This window comes from Salvelinus fontinalis, chromosome 4 (assembly GCF_029448725.1).
Source record: "Salvelinus fontinalis isolate EN_2023a chromosome 4, ASM2944872v1, whole genome shotgun sequence".
Lineage (NCBI taxonomy): Eukaryota > Metazoa > Chordata > Actinopteri > Salmoniformes > Salmonidae > Salvelinus > Salvelinus fontinalis.
This window is the reverse complement of record NC_074668.1, coordinates 56424895-56445903: the sequence shown is the minus strand read 5'-3', so window position 1 is coordinate 56445903 and position 21009 is coordinate 56424895. Positions and strand designations below refer to the sequence as shown.

The window sequence follows — 21009 nt, the reverse complement described above, 5'->3', positions numbered from 1 at the left end:
CGATTATCTGAGTACAGCGCCCAGCACACAAAACATTACATATAGTTACCAGCCAAGTAGATTAATTTCAAAAGTCAGAAATTGCAATAAAATTAATCACTTACCTTTGATGATCTTCGTATGGTTGCACTCACAAGACTCCCAGTTACACAATAAATGTTCATTTTGTTCGATAAAGTCCCTCTTTATATCCAAAAACCTCAGTTTTGTTGGAGCGTTTTGTTCAGTAATCCAATGGCTCAAAGGCAGTCACAACAGGCAGACGAAAAATCCAAATACTATCAGTAAAGTTTGTAGAAACATGTCAAACGATGTTTATAATCAATCCTCAGGTTGTTTTTAGTCATAATAATCGATAATATTTCAACCGGACAATAGCTTCGTCAATATAAAAGAAAAACAAGAAAGGCGCGCTCTCGGTCGTGCGCAGCAAACAGCTCTGGGGACATCCACTGACTCAGAGTGGTCTCACTCCCTCATTTTTCAGAATACAAGCCTGAAACAATTTCTAAAGAATGCTGACATCTAGTGGAAGCCATAGGAACTGCAATCTAGGTCCTAACCATTGACATACTGTATAAGCAGGCAAGAGAAAAGCACACACATCAAAAATATCCCACTTCCTGGATGGATTTAACTCAGGTACTCAGTTCTGTTATACTCAGACATTATTTTAACAGTTTTGGAAACTTTCGAGTGTTTTCTATCCAAATCGCTTTTTATCCGGAGGTGAAAATAGTGCCCCCTAACCTAGTGAAGTTAAGGGCTCGTAAGTAAGCATTTCACTGTAAGGTAAAAATAGTGCCCCCTACCCTAGTGAGGTTAAGGGCTCGTAAGTAAGCATTTCACTGTAAGGTCTGCACCTGTTGTATTCGACGCATGTGGCCAATACAATTTGATTTGGTTTATTCAAAACAAGCACATAAACCACATGAAGGCTTCATAATTCTTAAAGATAATGTTAACTGGCTGATATTATCTCATACAACAAAACGTATAAGATCTCATAAGCCTTTGTTAACCTCAGATCTTATTTTTGTTGTTTATCCCAAAACCCCATTCTTTCCCTATTCATAGGAATGGCTGAACAAACCAGAGGTAATTTATTTAAAAAATATAGGACTACAAGCTGGCGAGCTCTATAAACACAGGTACCATGCATTCCGCGAGTGACATTTACTACAGTACATGTGCTGCGTATAATGACTCTCTCTCTCGCTCTCGCTCTCTCTCTCACCACACTCCCCCTCTCTCTCTCTCTCACCACACTCCCCCCTCTCTCTCTCTCACCACTCTCTCTCTCTCTCTCCCCCTCCCCTCTCACCACACTCCCCCTCCCCTCTCTCCAGTTCTGAGTATCGGAGAGGGGGGATTCTGGGAAGGCAGTGCCCGGGGCCAGGTGGGCTGGTTTCCTGCGGAGTGCGTGGAGGAGATTCCTGCCAAGCCCAGCGAGGAGAGAACGCGTAAGTCATTAAGCATGCTGACCCAGATATTTGGGAATAGGAGAGTTGAAATAGTGGTTGGGGAGCTCTGTGGAGGAGGAGGGACGATTTCTGCTCCATGGATCCCCCTGGTGGCATCCTAGGGCACTGAGACCCACTTTTCCACCCAGTAGATGGGCTCAGCACAGACACTGTTCAGTGTGTACAGATCCAAAATATTTGGATTGGTGTAATGTGGAGGAATATGGAGGAAAGTCCCCTAAGCCCAATTAACACACTAGGTGGAGCCATTAGCATTTGACTGCCTACCAAAGGTGTGTAGGGTCTCGGGCAGACCTAGGCAATTCCACTCCTCGGGGGGCCTGATTGGTGTCACACATTTACCCCATCCTTAGCAAACACAGCTGATTTAAACTAATTGCATTTTTAACTGAAGATCATGACTGCTGATTATTGGAGTCAGGTGTGTTAGCTCGGGCTGGGGAAAAAGTGTGACACCAATCAGGCCCCCGAGGACTGAAGTTGCCCAGGCCTTGGCTAAGGGGTCTTTCCAGGCTAGGGAAGCCAGCGAACATTTGGCCTCTCTTTATATTTTTTTTAATAAAACAATATTAATCAGCGTTGAGCTAAACTGAGTGTGCTTAATTGTGAATGGTCCTAGTGCACCAAAACAAAGTGTCAAGGGAAGTCAGTTTGGATTTGGCTTCACACCAACGACATCACATTAAAAGCAACACTTCATTTACAAAAAAAAACTTGAATTGTAGCATTTCGTTGTGTTTTTGTTCTCTGGTGGCTAGATAGCTAGCTAAAATCGTCCCTTTCTTAAATTAACTCTGGAGGGAGATAGGGAGTTGGACTTTACTTTTACTTAATTCTAGATACTGGCCAATGATTATAATGGCGATTCTGATCCAACCATAAATGCAGACATTGTGCCCCTGGGCCTGAGAGGAGGTAAGTTCAATGTAGCTAGCTAGATGTAATAGGCTAATTTTCACCTGCTGGGCTTGCGCATCGTTGCCCATGAAGGAAGTTAGGATAGCAAGCAAGCATTTTAGCCAGGTAGCCTAGGACAACAAAAACTTAAAGTGTGTACTGTATGACAGACAGACAGTTTCGGCAACATGAAAGAGAGGAGGATGCCATTGGTGTTTCTCTAGAAGTAGGGTGAGTCAACATGTTTTTTCTACTGGCACGCATGGAAACACACACACACACAAATCAGTAACATCATATTTAGCTTACGTTGATTAGACTAAATCGTTTTTGGTATCTTGTAGTTGTCACTGTATTAGACCAAGCATAGGTGATTTGAGGATGAATTTGAAATGGTGTTGGAATAGTCGAGGCAGCTCCTGTTTTCTTTTCGACTTGCGGTAACTTCTAAATCAATGCTTGTTTATTAGTCCGAAAATGTTGTAAACATTAACTTTCTGGACCATGCTATAGATCATGTAACTGTTTGCTACATGCAATATGCTTTGTGGACCAGGTTGCTCTCTGGTTTTGTGATGAAACAAAGGTGTGGTTGAATTTATTCTGCCATTGTCTTCTTATTGTCTAGGCCTTAGGCCTTAGGCCTACATACCACGGTAGCAAGGCATATAAACCAGTGGTGTGTGCTGAGGGGCGGACGGCTCATATAATGGATGGAATGGAGTCAATGGAATGGCATCAACCACATGGAAACCACGTGTTTGATGTGTTTAAAATAATTCCATTGGCTCCATTCCAGCCATTATTATGAGCCATCCTCCCCTCAGCAGCCTCCACTGGTATTAACTAACAGGTTACAGAGCAAACAATGCAATTATCACAACACATAGGTTGTAATATGGCTTTCTTTCCCTGGCTTGGCTTCCCCAGTGATTGTATCTATGCACCGCTACTATGCTTTGAGCTAGTATGTTACTGTATGTTCACTGCTGTGTCATCAAAGGCCCTATTTGCCAGCTTTGTACTGTATGATCTGCCTCATGACCTTTAAAGCAAGGGGTCTTCTGGGGATTATACACTGGCACGCTGGCACAAGTGTGACATCACTCGTGTATGTCATGGTTGTCATTCTATTGCTGATAACCTCAATAATTTCTAGAAAAAATAAAATAATAATAATAATAATAATAATTTCTGGAGGCTTAGCTTGGGTTCCTTCCTATTCCCATGCTATTGGTCAATAAGCAAGTTAGGCTCCAGAGTGGCGCAGCGGTCTAACACCTCAGTGTTAGAGGCGTCACTACAGACCCTGGATCGATTCCAGGCTGTATCACAACCGGATGTGATTGGTAGTTCCATAGGGCGGTGCACAATTGGCCCAGCCTTGTTAGGGTTTGGCCGGGTTAGGCTGTCATTGTAAATAAGAATTTGGTTAAATTAAAAATACGTGAAAAAAACAGCATTAGCAATCACTCTATCTGTGCTAGCTCAGTTATTGTGTTGCTAAGCATAGTTCTGTAAACATAACAGAAATCAGTGCTCTGCTTTGTGCTACCCATAGCACGTGAATGGTCTTAGCAAGAGCTAACTTGCAATCTTACTTCTGTTAGCCATAGCAAAGGATCACTAACATTACAATTACAATTTTCAGACTCAGTGTAGGCTAAATGTTCTAGCTAAAGGTGAAGTGATGTCAAGGAAGGCAATGATAGTGTGTTAGCCTCTCTCTGTCTCTCTCTCTCTCCCTCTCTTTCTACATCTACATGTACATGTGCTCCACGTGAATGGGCCCTGTCTCTCTGTTCTCTCTTCTCTCTGCTACGCTAGGCTAAGCACTACACTGCACTGCTAAATCAGCTGTGTTCTAATGTCCTCTGGGCTGCAGGGCAATGAACACATCATGCTCCATCCCCTTCTCTCTTTCTTTCTCAAGCTCTCTTTCTTTTATTTACTCTGTCTCGCTCTCAATTAAATTATATTAAATTGTGCTTTGTTGGCATAATTGCATAATACAATATGCATTATCTCTTAACCTTCCTAGCTACTTCTCTCTCTCTGTCTGTCTGTATATATATATATATATATATATATATATATATATATATATATATATATAGTCACGTGTGCTCCCTCTCCGGCCTCGAGGTCACCACACTGCTGATTATTGAGCACACCTGTCACCATCGTCACACGCATCAGCGCCTAATTACACTCACCTGGACTCCATCACCTCCTTGATTATCTGCACTATTTATGTCACTCCCTTTGGTTCCTTCCCCAGGTGTTATTGTTTCTGTTTCATGTCTGTGCGCTGTTCGTGTTTTGTATTATGTTTCGTTAATTTATTAAATTATTCACTCCCTGAACTTGCTTGCCGACTCCCAGCGCACACGTTACAGAATAACGCCTCACCAAAGGGAAGCATCAGGGAGTGTTTTTTTTTGTGTTGGAGGGTGTCGGTACAGCAGCTACCAGGGAGGCCTCAGCCTGTTTCGTCGGACTCTCATGCCTCAGCGGGTTTGACGGGTTCCCCTGCCTCAGCTCGCTTTACATGTTCCCATGCTTCAGCGGGTTTGACGGGCTCCCATGCTCCAGCTGGCTCAACAGTCTTCCATGCCTCAGCGGGTTCGATAGGATCCCATGCCTCAGCGGGTTCGATAGGCTCCCATGCCTCAGCGGGTTCGATAGGCTCCCATGCCTCAGCGGGTTCGATAGGCTCCCATGCCTCAGCGGGTTCGATAGGCTCCCATGCCTCAGCGGGTTCGATAGGCTCCCATGCCTCAGCGGGTTCGATAGGATCCCATGCCTCAGCGGGTTCGATAGGCTCCCATGCCTCAGCGGGTTCGATAGGCTCCCATGCCTCAGCGGGTTCGATAGGCTCCCATGCCTCAGCGGGTTCGATAGGCTCCCATGCCTCAGCGGGTTCGATAGGCTCCCATGCCTCAGCGGGTTCGACAGGCTCCCATGCCTCAGCGGGTTCGACAGGCTCCCATGCCTCAGCGGGTTCGATAGGCTCCCATGCCTCAGCGGGTTCGATAGGCTCCCATGCCTCAGCGGGTTCGATAGGCTCCCATGCCTCAGCGGGTTCGACAGGCTCCCATGCCTCAGCGGGTTCGACAGGCTCCCATGCCTCAGCGGGTTCGACAGGCTCCCATGCCTCAGCGGGTTCGACAGGCTCCCATGCCTCAGCGGGTTCGACAGGCTCCCATGCCTCAGCGGGTTCGACAGGCTCCCATGCCTCAGCGGGTTCGACAGGCTCCCATGCCTCAGCGGGTTCGACAGGCTCCCATGCCTCAGCGGGTTCGATAGGCTCCCATGCCTCAGCGGGTTCGATAGGCTCCCATGCCTCAGCGGGTTCGATAGGCTCCCATGCCTCAGCGGGTTCGATAGGCTCCCATGCCTCAGCGGGTTCGATAGGCTCCCATGCCTCGGCCGACGCAACCGGGGAGGTCTCAGCCGGCTCATCAGGCTCTCACGCCTCAGCCGGTTTGTCAGGTTTCTGCGCCTCAGCGGAGACGACCGGTCCACTCCTGATCCCCAGGATCGTCCCTTTGGTTGGCGTCCTGCGGCTGGAGCTGTCACATATGCTCTCTCTCCGGCGCTCTGGGTTGCTATGCTCCCATGACGTATCAACATGTTTCCGTGCCTCAGCAGAGGTGACCGGTCCACTCCTGATCCCCCGGGATCGCCATTTTGGTCGGAGTCCTGAGGCTGGAGCCCCGCTTCGAGGAGAGGGTACTGTCACGTGTGCTCCCTCACCAGACTGCCAAGAGTGTGCAAAGCTGTCATCAGGGCAAAGGGTGGCTACTTTGAAGAATCTAAAATCTATTTTGATTTGTTTAACACTTTTTTGGTTTCTACATGATTCCATATGTGTTATATCATAGTTTTGATGTATTAACTATTATTTTACAATGTAGAAGAAATAGTAAAAAAAAAACTTGAATGAGTAGGTGTGTCCAAACTTTTGACTGGTGCTGTATATATATATGGGCAGTAAGGGGGCAGATGGGGCACAGCATACCCTTATTTCCTGTCTGGCTGTTCTCACCCCATCCCGCTGACACCCCTTTTGAACCAGCCTTGGAGCAGAGAGAGCTTGTCTCACACATTGCCAGATCAGATGTACCTTAGGGTTGCCCCCAAGAATACCTGTCAGAAAAGGGGAACACAGTATGGTAGTAGCTAGCTAGCACAAACCCTTGCAAGTGCGGACCTTTCATGTGTTCATGGGATAGCAGGACTTGTAAGTGTGACGATTGGGTCTGATTGTTTACCTTACTTGCATGTACTTACTTAGTACTCTTCTTTATTTTTAAAGGCAACACTTTTTATATTGGAAAATCAGTAACTACCCAGTAGTACCCAGTACCCCTCATCGACTCTGGGGCCGATGAGAGCTTCATGGACGCTCCCCTGGCGTCCGAGCTGGGCATCCCCACTCAGCCCCTCTCCATTCCCATTGACGTTGGAGCGCTGGACGGGCGCTCTATAGTCTGGGTCACCCACCATACCACCCCCATCAACCTACGTGTGTCAGGGAACTTCAGCGAGATGATCCAATTCCTGCTCCTTAAGTCTCCTCAGGTTCCCGTGGTATTGGGATTCTCTTGGCTCCATCGACACAATCCCCTTATTGACTGGTCTGCTGGTGCCATCCTGGGCTGGAGCCCCATCTGCCACGCTCATTGCCTGAAGTTAGTGCAGCCTGCCCCAGGATGTCTTCCTGGGGGCTCGGAAGTTGCCCCGGACCTCTCCGCCACTCCCGCGGGGTACCAGGACCTCCTGGAGGTGTTCAGCAAGGCCCGGGCCACTTCGTTTCCGCCGCACAGACACTATGACTGCGGGATTGAGCATCTCCTAGGCACCACTCTGCTGTACTCTCTGTCAGGTGACTGTCCTCTCTGTCGGGTCCGGTGACCAAGGCTATGGAGACCTACACTACCGTTCACATTTTTTTGTCCATTTAAAATAACATCCAATTGATCAGATATACCGAGTAGACATTGTTAATGTTGTAAATTACTATTGTAGCTGGAAACGGCAGATTTTTTAAATGGAAAATCTACAGTGGCATACAGAGGCCCATTATCATCAACCATCCCTCCTGTGTTCCAATGGCACATTGTGTTACCTAATCCAAGTTTATCATTTTAAAAGGCTAATTGATCATTAGAAAACCCTTTTGCAATTATGTTAGCACAGCTGAAAACTGTTGTTCTGATTAAAGAAGCAATAAAACTGGCCAGAAACAAAGGACTTTCTTCTGAAACTCGTCAGTCTATTCTTGTTCGGAGAAATGAATGCTATTCCATGCGAGAAATTGCCAAGAAACTGAAGATCTCGTACAACGCTGTGTACTGGTCCTTTCACAGAACAGCGCAAACTGGCTCTAACCAGAATAGAAAGAGGAGTGGGAGGCCCTGTTGCACAACTGAGCAAGAGGACAAGCATATTAGATTTTCTAGTTTGAGAAACAGATGCCTCACAAGTCCACAACTGGCAGCTTCATTAAATAGTACGCGCAAAACACCAGTCTCAACGTCAATAGTGGAGAGGTGACTCCGGGATGCTGGCCTTCTAGGCAGAGTTCCAGTGTCTGTGTTCTTTTGCCAATCTTAATCTTTTCTTTTTATTAGCCTGTCTGAGATATGGCTTTTTCTTTGCAACTCTGCCTAGAAGGCCAGCATCCTGGAGTCGCCTCTTTACTGTTGACGTTGAGGATTTTTTTGGTGCAGTTTTCCTAAAATGGTCTCATAAATAAGAATGTACCATTGTTTGAGCCTGTGTGTTGCTAGTGATGTCCACCCAACAGTATTGTAGAGATCACAATGGTGAATTAGACGTCTGATTGGTGACAGAACGACTGGCTGCATGATACAGAGTGAAGAGCCTTCAGTGTAGCGCTTGAGGCTTACACATAATTAGTATCACCATAGTCCAACACAGAGAGAAAAGTACAACAAATCAACTCTTTTCTGGCAGCAAAGGAAAAACAAGCTTTGTGCCGGTAATAAAACCCAATACACAGCTTCAATTCCCTGACAAGGTACTCTACATGGTTCAGTGTAGCTTCGACGCAAGCAACACTAAACCATGCATGACAACACCAACTGTGCCGGAGGATGGTGTGACCACGCTCTCCTTAGCCTCTGCAAGTAAGACCTTTAAACAGGTTAACATTCACAAGGCCGCAGGGCCATAAAGATTATCAGGACGCGTACTAAGACCATGCGCGTACTCAGACCATCATTGACATTTTCAACCTCTCCCTGACCCAGTCTGTAAAACCTACATGTTGTAAGCAGACCACCATAGTCCCTGTGCCCAAGATAACCTTTCTAAATTACTATGGCCCGTAGCACTCACATTTGTAGCCATGAAATGCTTTGAAATGCTGGTCATGGCTAACATCAACACCATCATCCCAGACCCACTCCAATTCGCATACCACCCCAACAAATCCACAGAATTTCTATTGCAGTCCACACTGTCCTCTCTCACCTGGACAAGAGGAATACCTATGTGAGAATGTTGTTCATTGACTATTGCTCACCTTTCAACACCATAGTGCCCTCCAAGCTCATCACTAAGCTAAGGACCCTGGAACTGAACAGCTCCCTCTGCAACTGGAGCCTGGACTTCCTGACGGGCCACCCCCAGGTGGTGAGGGTAGGCAACAACACATCCGCCAAGCTGACCCTCAACACTGGGGCCCCTCAGGGGTGTGTGCTTAGTTCCCTCCTGTATTGCCTGTTCACCCACGACTGCGTGGCGGTGCACGACTCCAACGTCATCATTAAGTTTGCTGATGACACGACGGTGGCAAGCCTGATCACCGACGACGATGAGGCAGCCTATAGTGAGGAGGTCAGAGACCTGGCTGTGTGGTGCCAGGACAACAACCTCTCCCTCAACGTCAGCAAGGCAAAGGAGCCGAGCGTGGACTACAGGAAACGGAGGGTCGAGCACTAACCCCCCCCCCCCCCCCCCCCCCCCCCCCCCCCATTCACATCGACGGGGCTGTAGTGGAGCGGGTCAAGAGCTTCAAGTTCCTTGGTGTTCACATCACGAAGGATCTATCGTGGTCCACATACACCAAAACAGTGGAGCGGGTCAAGAGCTTCAAGTTCCTTGGTGTTCACATCACGAAGGATCTATCATGGTCCGCATACACCAAAACAGTCGTGAAAATGGCACGACAACGCCTCTTCCCTCTCAGTAGGCTGAAAAGATTTGACATGGGCCCTCAGAACCTCAAAAATCTTGGCTGGCTGCATCACCGCTTGTTACGGCAACTCCTTGGCATCTACATAGGGTAGTCCGTACAGCCCAGTACATCACTGGGGCTGAGCTCCCTGCAATCCAGGACCTCCATACTAGGCGGGGTCAGAGGAAGGCCGTAAATATTGTACAGCCATCCAAGTCATAGACTTTTCTCTCTGCTACCACACGGCAAGAGTTAGTTACATTGTTAGTTAAATAGTTAGTCTGTGTAGCTATTTGGTTAACTATTTAACTATCTGTATTGACCCTTTTTTGACTCATCACATACGCTGCAGCTGCTGTTTATTATCTATCCTGTTGCCTAGTCACTTTTTCCTAGTTATATGTACGTAATTGAAGTAGATATGTACGTACCTTGTACCCCCGCACATCGACCCGGTACTGGTACCCCGTGTATATAGCCACATTTTTGTTTCTCGTTGTGTATTTATTATTACTTTTATTATGTGTTATTGCTTTTCTATTATTTCTCGATTTTTTGGTCTCTGAATTTTTGGGAAGGGCCCGTAAGTAAGCACGTCACTGTTAGTCTACACCTGTTGTTTACGAAGCAGGTGACAATTATTTTGGGATTTGATACATAGGTGGGGAAGCTCAACTTCTCATGCTCTTTGCATACATCCTTGAATGCTTTATGGAAGTAAGAAAATACTAATTCAACATCAGGGATGATTTCAACTCATCAATATTAAGAACATAATGTAAAAAACCCTGAGTGTCAAACTGCTTCTAGCATGAAATTATCCCCGATTTGGTAGTGGGTGGATACACACACACACACACACACACACACACACACACACACACACACACACACACACACACACACACACACACACACACACACACACACACGCATGCACACACATGCTCACACTGTACAGAAGCAGAAGTGTGCTCGTGCGAACACACACACACACACAAAGCCATAGAAAAACTGAAATGTTAGTAGATAACTACCTGTGACAATGAACTCTTAAACTCTGGTTCCTGGTGCCATCATCAGTAGCAAACTTACCATCAGGCAGAAGAGGCAATTGCCTCAGGCCTCAAATCTTTAAGGGGCCTCATGAGCTGTGTATAATTAAATAAATAAATAATACTAGTAATAATTTTTTTATATATGTATTTTCTAATAGTATTAACAAGTGTCATTAATCACCCGCAGACTGGTTCATAATAAAGGACTATTCAACCCTGACAGAGTTCCTGTGCATTATTTCACGCGATATGATTGCAAACTTGACTTTCATTGAAATTAAGTTGCAGCAATGAGGCGCTTTCAGAGCGGGGTAGAGAAATGAAAATGAAAGAAGATTTCATTTTAACAGAAAAATGACCTTCACTACCAGTCAAAAGTTTTAGAACACTTACTAATTCAAGGGTTTTTCTTTATTTTTACACTGTACACATCAAAACGATGAAATAACACATATGGAATCATGTAGAAACCAAAAAAGTGTTAGACAAATCAGAATATATTTTATATTTGAGATTCTTCAAATAGCCACCCTTTGCCTTGTTGACAGCTTTGCACACTCTTGGCATTCTCTCAACCAGCTTCATAAGGTAGTCACCTGGAATCCATTTCAATTAACAGGTGTGCCTTGTTAAAAGTTAATTTGTGTAATTTCTTTCCTTCCTAATGCGAGAGAGAAAGACACACACACACATGCAGGTGTTTCTTTGAGAAGGAGAATGCTGCACAGACAAAGGTCCTTATTCTCTATTTGGTATTTACATTTTTTGGGTGGGGTATTTTCATGTTCTCCTCTATTTGCAAGACAGTTAAATATAGTATTGGCATGTCTGTGTTTCTGTTTGTTTCAGAACTTCAATCATATAGTTGTTGTGCCTTTGCTGTGTAAGCCCTCAAATACTTTAAACCCTGTTAAGTTTATTTATTACTCATAAATCATTTTTTATTTGACTTGCTCATTCCGTGTCCTTTTCATTCCCCCAAACTATGTAAGTTGAGTGTCAGTACGAGGGAGGGAACAAAGAAGGGAGGAATGTGGGAGGAAAAGTAGAAAATAGGGAAATGCAGGTCAAGAAAGACCCCCTTCACGTTGAACTGTAACCAAATCAGTAACCGCCCCCCCCCCCTCTTCCACACACACACACACACACACACACACACACACACACACACATGCACACCTTTCAATTATTCTACCACTCCCCCTGCACACCCACACATTCAGACGTAGACACACACACACTAAGGAAAACTTCACAACGACCACACATGCACGTCATGTACCTTCTCCATTGATCGGTGGTCATGGAAACAAACTCCATACAGTACACCGGTGGTTGCCATGGAGTGGGCCTGTTGTGATGTAGTATGTATCTCTTTCACCTCCCTCTCTTTATTCTCTCTTCTCCTTTACATTATGTTCTCTTCTCAGCAATAACCACAGAGCTCAACTCAGATTATATCGTTAACGCTCAGTGGGACTGCCTGTCTGGTTTTCGGGCTTTTCTCCAGACACTGTGGATTGGGCATTTCTGGACATTCAAGGCATGTCACTGCCACTGATTGCATCTGAAAGAAAGGGAGAGAGAGAAAGAGGAAGAGCGAGGGAAAGACAGAGAAAGGGTGTCTGAAAGAATGAGAGTGATAGAAAGACGGTGTATGTGAAAGACAGAAATTGAGGGAGAGAAAGAGGGAAGAGACATTTCGGAGTGCAAATGGAAAAAACTGGCTCTATCGCGAGGAAAGTTTGTTTTGGAGGTAACTGTGTGTGTGTGTGTGTGTGTGTGTGTGTGTGTGTGTGTGTGTGTGTGTGTGTGTGTGTGTGTGTGTGTGTGTGTGTGTGTGTGTGTGTGTGTGTGTGTGTGTGTGTGTGTGTGTGTGTGTGTGTGGTTGCTTGAGTTGATTTATTGCTTAAGTGTTGTTGTTTTTTTACCAAAGGAGATTGTTAGTTATTTGCGTTACAGTGGTGCACACTTCTGCAGCTTGTTGTCAGTCACCTTATCCAATCCTTTCAGAGTTACATACTTGAAGTGCCTATAGGGTGGTAGGGGTTGGGGTTCAATTTGTAATTCGTTTTGTACCCTTAGAATGAAAACTGGAGCGTGTCCATATTTCTATGGTTGTTTGCACAGTTGATTGGATTGCAGATCTGCACCTTCTTGTAAAGGAGTTTCACAGTTTGCATGTTGCTGTTGTTTGTTTATCTCTTTCTATTAGGGATGATGAATTGATTTCTGTCGCCATGCATGCGGTAGGTGACTGATGTGGTCAATGACTGTTGGTCCTCCTGTTCTTCCACAGACACAAGAGCTGACCGCTCGGACAAGAGGAAACTCTTCCGACACTACACTGTAGGGTCCTACGATAGCTTTGATGCCTCCAGGTAAGGTTACTCCGATGCCTTTATTAAAACACACACACGCATACACACCCAGACACACAGGGTGATAAGATAAGTGGATGTTTATGTGAAGTGGTAACTTGTGTCAGAGCAGTGTTTTGAGGTTTGTTTTTGCTCTAGTTTTCAGTTGTTATCATTACATTTTTCTCCTCGTCTTCCTCTCTCTCATTGTCTTATCCACTCCCAGTCACAGGCTTACTTTCCAAGGTGTTGGATATGTCCACTAGGCAATTTTAGACCACTAATCACAGCATGTAGTTTGATGCAGGCATATCCTCCCATAAGGGGCTGTTTGAAAATTACTGTGGGGGACCAAGATAGGAGTGCAATTTTTTTCATTGTTTTGGGGATGGTTGTGTAGTTTTTTATTGGGCACACAATGGAGGGTATAGTGCATTTTCCCCACTATTTACATTCACCGTTTTGGCAGGTTTTCCTATATTCCATCCTAGCCAACTTTCCCATCTAATTAAATATGCCTCCCCTATGGAACCTGTGGTTCGACCAATAGAAAATGTTCTATGGGACACCTGTTTTGCCACTGACCGGCCGTGCACTGCAAGACACAGGTTCGTTGTGTGAATGAATCAATGGATTTCCCTCTGTTCTGTATAGGCTACGTTTATAATGCATCAGTGCTGCAATATATCAATTTATCACTGCCAGATCACATCCCACCAGAGCTACATGTAGCCTACGCTCTCGCCATTCACTCTTCCCCACCAGTTAATTTTGATTGCCTATTTTATAGTCAGCAAGCAAGAGTGCTTCTTCCCCTCAAAAAAAAAAAAGCTCTATATATATATATTTTTTTTTAAATATTACGTACTAAACTACAGGCCTATGTTGCTATTCTTGGATTCGCATTGGGCTAGGCTAGTCATTGATTAGCCCATTCATAGACGCTAACTACCTTTAGCGCCTATTGATGATAGTAACTTCTGGCCGGGGGAGTTTGGTTAAGAGCCCGACGTTTGCTCTAAACGTTAAGACGTTGGTAGCTAGCTGTTGCTAAATATCTCAAACTAAAAGTATAATTTTTGGGACAAATCAGTCCCTCAAGCCTTAACTCATATGGATCTATTATTTAATAATTTGGCTATTGAGCATGTTGAAGAGACTAAACTGCTGGGTGTCACCTTAGATAATAGCAAGCTATCATGGATGTGACCCGCCAAAATGCGCTTCTTATCACCCGCCTGCTTAACCAGGAAGCCAGCTGCACCAATGTGTCAGAGGAAACACCGTTCACCTGATGATCAAGGTCAGCCTGCAGGTGACCGGACCACCCCAAGGAGTCGCTAGAGCACGATGAGCCAAGAAAAGCCCCCCCGCCCAAACCATCCCCTAACCCGGATGACGTTGGGTCAATTGTACGCCACTCTATGGGACTCCCAATCACGGCCGGTTGTGATACAGCTCAGGATCGAACCCGAATCTGTAGTGATGCCTCTAGCACTGCGATGTAATGCCCTAGACGGCTGCGCCACTCGGGAGGCCCTAGGAAAGTATCTTTCATAATTATTTTCTAAAAACTAAAGGTTAAATTACTACACACCTTTATCGGGTTAGGGTTCCCACACGCACCATATTTCCATGTTACAGCCCTTGTTTACGGAAAACAGACGGAAGACAAAGTCTACTACTTGTGCTAATTGGCTATATGTGTCTCTGAACTTCTGTGTGAAAATGGAAGATGGACGCAACAAACGTGTTGTCACTGAAAAATACTGTTGGCTGCAACTGTGTTAAAACTACATAAAACAGTATACAGTAAGTGTACATTTTGCATTTGTCAAACTGTCAAATGATTTTGATGTGATATGAAAGTAGAGGGCTTAATATATCTAGAACCGCACCACCATTGAGAATCGATTCACGTTTAGATGGAGTATTTGGCTGTTTTGTCTGCCAGAGCCAAATTGCCTATAAACAGAACGTGTAAGGTCCTTGGAATATAAGGAGTAACGTTAGGCTCCTTTAGTCCATCATTGGCCTAGTCGTTCAAGAGCAATAAAGAATAGAGAGAGGAGAGTCTGTGGAGATTCCAGCGGAGAATTGCACAAGAAGGGAAGAGTCAGAAAGATATATAGACTAAATTAGAAGTTAAGCTAATTAAAAAGTAAAAAAAATGTGGGTATGTAATGATGATCAGCATATACAGTACCAGTCAAATGTTTGGACAAACTTACTCATTCAAGGGTTTTTCTTTATTTCACTATTTTCTACATTGAAGAATAATAGTGAAGACATCAACACTATGATATAACACATATGGAATCATGTAGTAACCAAAAAAGTGTTAAAAAAATCAAAATACATTTTATATTTGAGATTCTTCAAAGTAGCCACCCTTTGCCTTGATGGCAGCTTTGCATATTCTTAGCATTCTCTTAACCAGCTTCAACTGGAATGCTTTTCCAACAGTCTTGAAGGAGTTCCCACATATGCTGAGCACTTGTTGGCTGCTTTTCCTTCACTCAGCGGTTTAACTCATCCCAAACCATCTCAATTGGTTGAGAGTCTTCCACTAGATGTCAACAGTCTTTAGAACTTTGTTTGAGGCTTCTAATGTCAAGTGGGGGCGAATGAGAGGGTAATAAGTCAGAGGTCTGTCAGGGAGCCACGAGCTGACCAGGCGCGTTCACGTGAGAAAGTTAGCTTGCGTTCTATTGCATTTCTGAAGAAAAAAGGAATTCTCCGTGTCACGATCGTGTTGAGGATTGACGGACCAAAACGCAGCTTTAGGAAAATAAGCCATCTCCTTTTTATTGGTGAAGAAGGCAAACGAAACAAAAACCACTTAAACACTAAACAAAACAAGAAAACGATCGTGAAGCTAAACAACGATGTGCACACACTGGCTACAAACGTATCACATAGACAACTACTCACCACAAATGAAAGCCTATGGCTACCCTAAATAAGGCTCCCAATCAGAGACAACCGAAATCAGCTGTCTCTAATTGGGAACTCATTCAGGTAACCATAGACTCTCCTAGACAACTAAACATACATAGACAACGCTAGACACATGTACTCAACACAAACCCATATACTACACCCAACAACCCCTTTACCATAGAAACACCCAAAACCAACAAAACACAAAATTTCCCCATGTCACACCCTGACCTAACTAAAATAATAAAGAAAACAAAGAATACTAAGGCCAGGGCGTGACATAACCCCCCCCTTAAGGTGCGAACTCCGGGCGCACCATTACACAGTCTAGGGGAGGGTCTGGGTGGGCTTCCATCCACGGTGGCGGCTCCGGCTCTGGTTGTGGTCCCCACGTCACCACAGTCCCTAACCACCTCCTTAGCTTCCTCCAAATGACCCCCCTCCACATTAACCCCATTGCATTAAGGGGCAGTTCCGGACTAAGGGGCAGCTCCGGACTAAGGGGCAGTACCAGGGTAAGGGGCAGTACCAGGGTAAGGGGCAGTACCAGGGTAAGGGGCAGTACCAGGGTAAGGGGCAGTACCAGGGTCAGGGGCAGTACCAGGGTAAGGGGCAGCACCAGGATAAGGGGCAGCACCAGGATAAGGGGCAGCACCAGGATAAGGGGCAGCTCCGGACTGAGGAATGGCAGCTCCGGACTGAGGAATGGCAGCTCCGGACTGAGGAATGGCAGCTCCGGACTGAGGGACTGCAGCTCCGGACTGAGGGACGGCCCATGGCTGGCTGACAGATCTGGCTGCTCATGGCTGGCTGACGGATCTGGCTGCTCATGGCTGGCTGACGGATCTGGCTGCTCATGGCTGGCTGACGGATCTGGCTGCTCATGGCTGGCTGACGGATCTGGCTGCTCATGGCTAGCTGACGGATCTGGCTGCTCATGGCTAGCTGACGGATCTGGCTGCTCATGGCTAACTGACGGATCTGGCTGCTCATGGCTGGCTGACGGATCTGGCTGCTCATGGCTGGCTGACGGATCTGGCTGCTCATGGCCGGCTGACGGATCTGGCTGCTCATGGCCGGCTGACGGATCTGGCTGCTCATGGCCAGCTGACGGATCTGGCTGCTCATGGCTAGCTGACGGATCTGGCTGCTCATGGCTAGCTGACGGATCTGGCTGCTCATGGCTAGCTGACGGATCTGGCTGCTCATGGCTAGCTGACGGATCTGGCAGATCCTGTCTGATTGGCGGCTCTGGCAGATCCTGTCTGGTTGGCGGCTCTGGCAGATCCTGTCTGGTTGGCGGCTCTGGCAGATCCTGTCTGGTTGGCGGCTCTGGCAGATCCTGTCTGACGGACGGCTCTAGCGGCTCCTGTCTGGCTGGCGGCTCTAGCGGCTCCTGTCTGGCGGACGGCTCAGTAGGCTCATTGCAGACGGATGGCTCAGATGGCGCTGGGGAGACGGATGGCTCAGATGGCGCTGGGGAGACGGATGGCTCAGATGGCGCTGGGGAGACGGATGGCTCAGATGGCGCTTGGCAGACGGGCAGTTCAGGCATCGCTGTGCAGACGGCAGACTCCTGCCGGCTGAGGCGCACTGTAGGCCTGGTGCGTGGTGCCGGGACTGGTGGCACCGGGCTGGGGACACGCATCTCAGGGCTAGTGCGGGGAGCAGCAACAGGACCCACAGGACTCTGGGGACACACAGGAGGCTTGGTGCGTGGTTTAGGCACTGGTGGTAAAGGGCTGGAGACACGCACCATATAGCTAGTGCGTGGAGGAGGCACTGGTGGTACTGGGTTGGGGCGGGGAGGTGGCGCCGGAAATACCGGACCGTGCAGGCGTACTGGCTCCCTTGAGCGCCGAGCCTGCCCAACCTTACCTGGTTGTATGCTCCCCGTCGCCTGACCAGTGCGGGGAGGTGGAATAACCCGCACCGGCCTATGTAGGCGAACCGGGGACACCATGCGTAAGGCTGGTGCCATGTACGCCGGCCCGAGGAGACGCACTGGTGACCAGATGCGTTGGGCCGGCTTCATGACATACGGCTCAACGCTCAGTCTAGCCCGGCCGATACGTGGAGCTGAAATGTACCGAACCGGGCTATGCACGCGTACAGGAGACACCGTGCGCTCTACTGCGTAACACGGTGTCTGCCCGTACTCTCGCTCTCCACGGTAAGTACAGGGAGTAGGCGCAGGTTTCCTACCTGACTTCGCCACACTCCCTTTAAGGCCCCCCCCAAGAAATTTTTGGGTTGTACTCACGGGCTTCCAGCCTTGTCTCCGTGCTGCCTCCTCATATCGCCTCCTCTCGGCTTTAGCTGCCTCCAGCTCTTCACGAGGAAGGCGATATTCTCCCGGTTGTGCCCACGGCCCCTTACCATCCAGTATCTCCTCCCATGTCCACGAATCCTGTGTAGGTGGGTCCTGTTGCCGCTTTCCATGCCGCTTGGTCCTGTATTGGTGAGTAGTTCTGTCACGATCGTGTTGAGGATTGACGGACCAAAACGCAGCTTTAGGAAAATAAGCCATCTCCTTTTTATTGGTGAAGAAGGCAAACGAAACAAAAACCACTTAAACACTAAACAAAACAAGAAAACGATCGTGAAGCTAAACAACGATGTGCACACACTGGCTACAAACGTATCACATAGACAACTACTCACCACAAATGAAAGCCTATGGCTACCCTAAATAAGGCTCCCAATCAGAGACAACCGAAATCAGCTGTCTCTAATTGGGAACTCATTCAGGTAACCATAGACTCTCCTAGACAACTAAACATACATAGACAACGCTAGACACATGTACTCAACACAAACCCATATACTACACCCAACAACCCCTTTACCATAGAAACACCCAAAACCAACAAAACACAAAATTTCCCCATGTCACACACTGACCTAACTAAAATAATAAAGAAAACAAAGAATACTAAGGCCAGGGCGTGACACTCCGGTTGGAATACTATTGAAGATTTATGTTAAAAACATCCTAAAGATTGATTCTATACATCATTTGACATGTTTCTACGGAATGTAACGGAACTTTTTGACTTTTCGTCTGCACCTAGTGATCGCGCGTCATGAATTTCGATTACTGGGCTAAACACGCTAACAAAAATGAGGTATTTGGACATAAATTATGGACTTCATCGAACAAAACAAACATTTATTGTGGAACTGTGATTCCTGGGAGTGCATTCTGATGAAGATCATCAAAGGCAAGTGAATATTTATAATGCTATTCTGACATCTGTTGACTACACAACATGGCGGATATCTCTTTGGATTGTGTTGGTCTCTGAGCGCTGTACTCAGATTATTGCATGGTGGGCTTTTTCCGTACATTTTTTTTCAAATCTGACACAGCGGTTGCATTAAGGAGAAGTGCATCTAAAATTCCATGCATATCAGTTGTATCTTTTAGCAATGTTTATTATGAGGATTTCTGTAAATTGATGTGGCTCTCTGCAAAATCACTGGATGTTTTGGGACTACTGAACATAACGCGCCAATGTAAACTCACATTTTTGGATATAAATATGAACTTTACCGAACAATACATACATGTATTGTGTAACATGAAGTCCTATGAGTGTCATCTGATGAAGACCATCAAAGGTTAGTGATTCATTTTATCTCTATTTCTGGTTTTTGTGACTCCTCCTTTCTGTGACTTGGCTCTGACCTAACATAATCGTTTGGTGTACTTTCGTCGTAAAGCCTTTTTGAAATCGGACACAGTGGCTGGATTTACAACAAGTGTATCTTTAAAATGGTGTGAAATACTTGTATGTGTGAGGAATTTTAATTATGGGATTTCTGTTGTTTTGAATTTGGCACCCTGCAGTTTCACTGGCTGTTGACGAAGTGAGACGCTACCATCCCACATACCCTAGAGAGGTTAAGAAGGAAAGAAATTACACAAATTTACTTTTAACAAGGCACACCTGTTAATTGAAATTCATTCCAGGTGACTACCTCATGAAGCTGTTTGAGAGAATGCCAAGTGTGCAAAGCAGTCATCAAGGCAAAGGGTGGCTACTTTGAATAATCTCAAATATAAAATATATTTTGATTTGTTTAACCCTTTTTTGGTTACTACATGATTCCATATGTGTTATTTCATAGTTTTGATGTCTTCACTATTGTTCAACTTCTGACTGGTACTGTATGTGTGAGAGAACTGATGACAGGTGCCAGTTTTGTGGTTCCTCTCTTATTAAATGGGAGGAACTGAAGCAAACGCTCCTGTCATAATTGAATAATCTTGTAATATTTTTGGTAGCCTCCATTATTTCTCTCTCGTTAGCCTCTCTAACCACTTTGAACAACATATGGCAATGAAAAGAGTAGGGAGTGAGCTCGCCCGCCGAAGTGGTGGGTGGACCCTCAACCTTCTATCCCATAGCCCAGCATGGCATCAACTGTGCCACAAAACCAAGCTTAAGTGGCAGAGTCGATATCCGCTCTTAGAAACACAGGGTTGCTACACTATTGCCAAGGCAGTTACTGTTGTCTTAATCATTATTAGGTTAATTCAACAAAATTGGAGGGTAATATAATTTCTTTCAAGTATAAGGTGAGGGTCAGGTGAAAATATTTTTTTGGGGGGCAGGGAGGTTAAAAAAAATCATGACAACTCGAGTTGGACCCCTCCTCTCCCCTAATAATTTTCGAATGGTCCCTAACTCGACCAGATAGTCATACCCTTTGACTTTTTCCACATTTAGTTACGTTACAGCCTTATTTTAAAATTGATTCAATAAATAAAAATCCTCATCAATCTACACACAATACCCCATAATTACAAAGTGCAACAGGTTTTAGAAATGTATGCACATTTATGAAAAATAAAAGACTGAAATACCTTATTTACATTAGTATTCAGACCCTTTGCTATGAGACTCGAAATTGATCTCAGGTGCCTCCTGTTTACATTGATCATCCTTGAGATGTTTTTACAACTTGTTTGGAGTCCACCTGTGGTAAATTCAATTGTTTGGACATGATTTGGAAAAGCACACACCTGTCTATATAAGGTCCCACAGTTG

General features: G+C 45.8%; 1 protein-coding gene across 1 annotated transcript in view; it reads left to right on the top strand.

The window, feature by feature from the left end:
• Positions 1-21009, top strand: part of LOC129854024 (SH3 and multiple ankyrin repeat domains protein 2-like) — a 271897-nt gene that overhangs the window by 153456 nt on the left and 97432 nt on the right. The window contains exons 13-14 of the mRNA XM_055920631.1: positions 1350-1463; positions 12949-13030. Coding sequence (XP_055776606.1) covers positions 1350-1463; positions 12949-13030 — 196 coding nt within the window. The remainder of the gene's footprint in view (positions 1-1349; positions 1464-12948; positions 13031-21009) is intronic.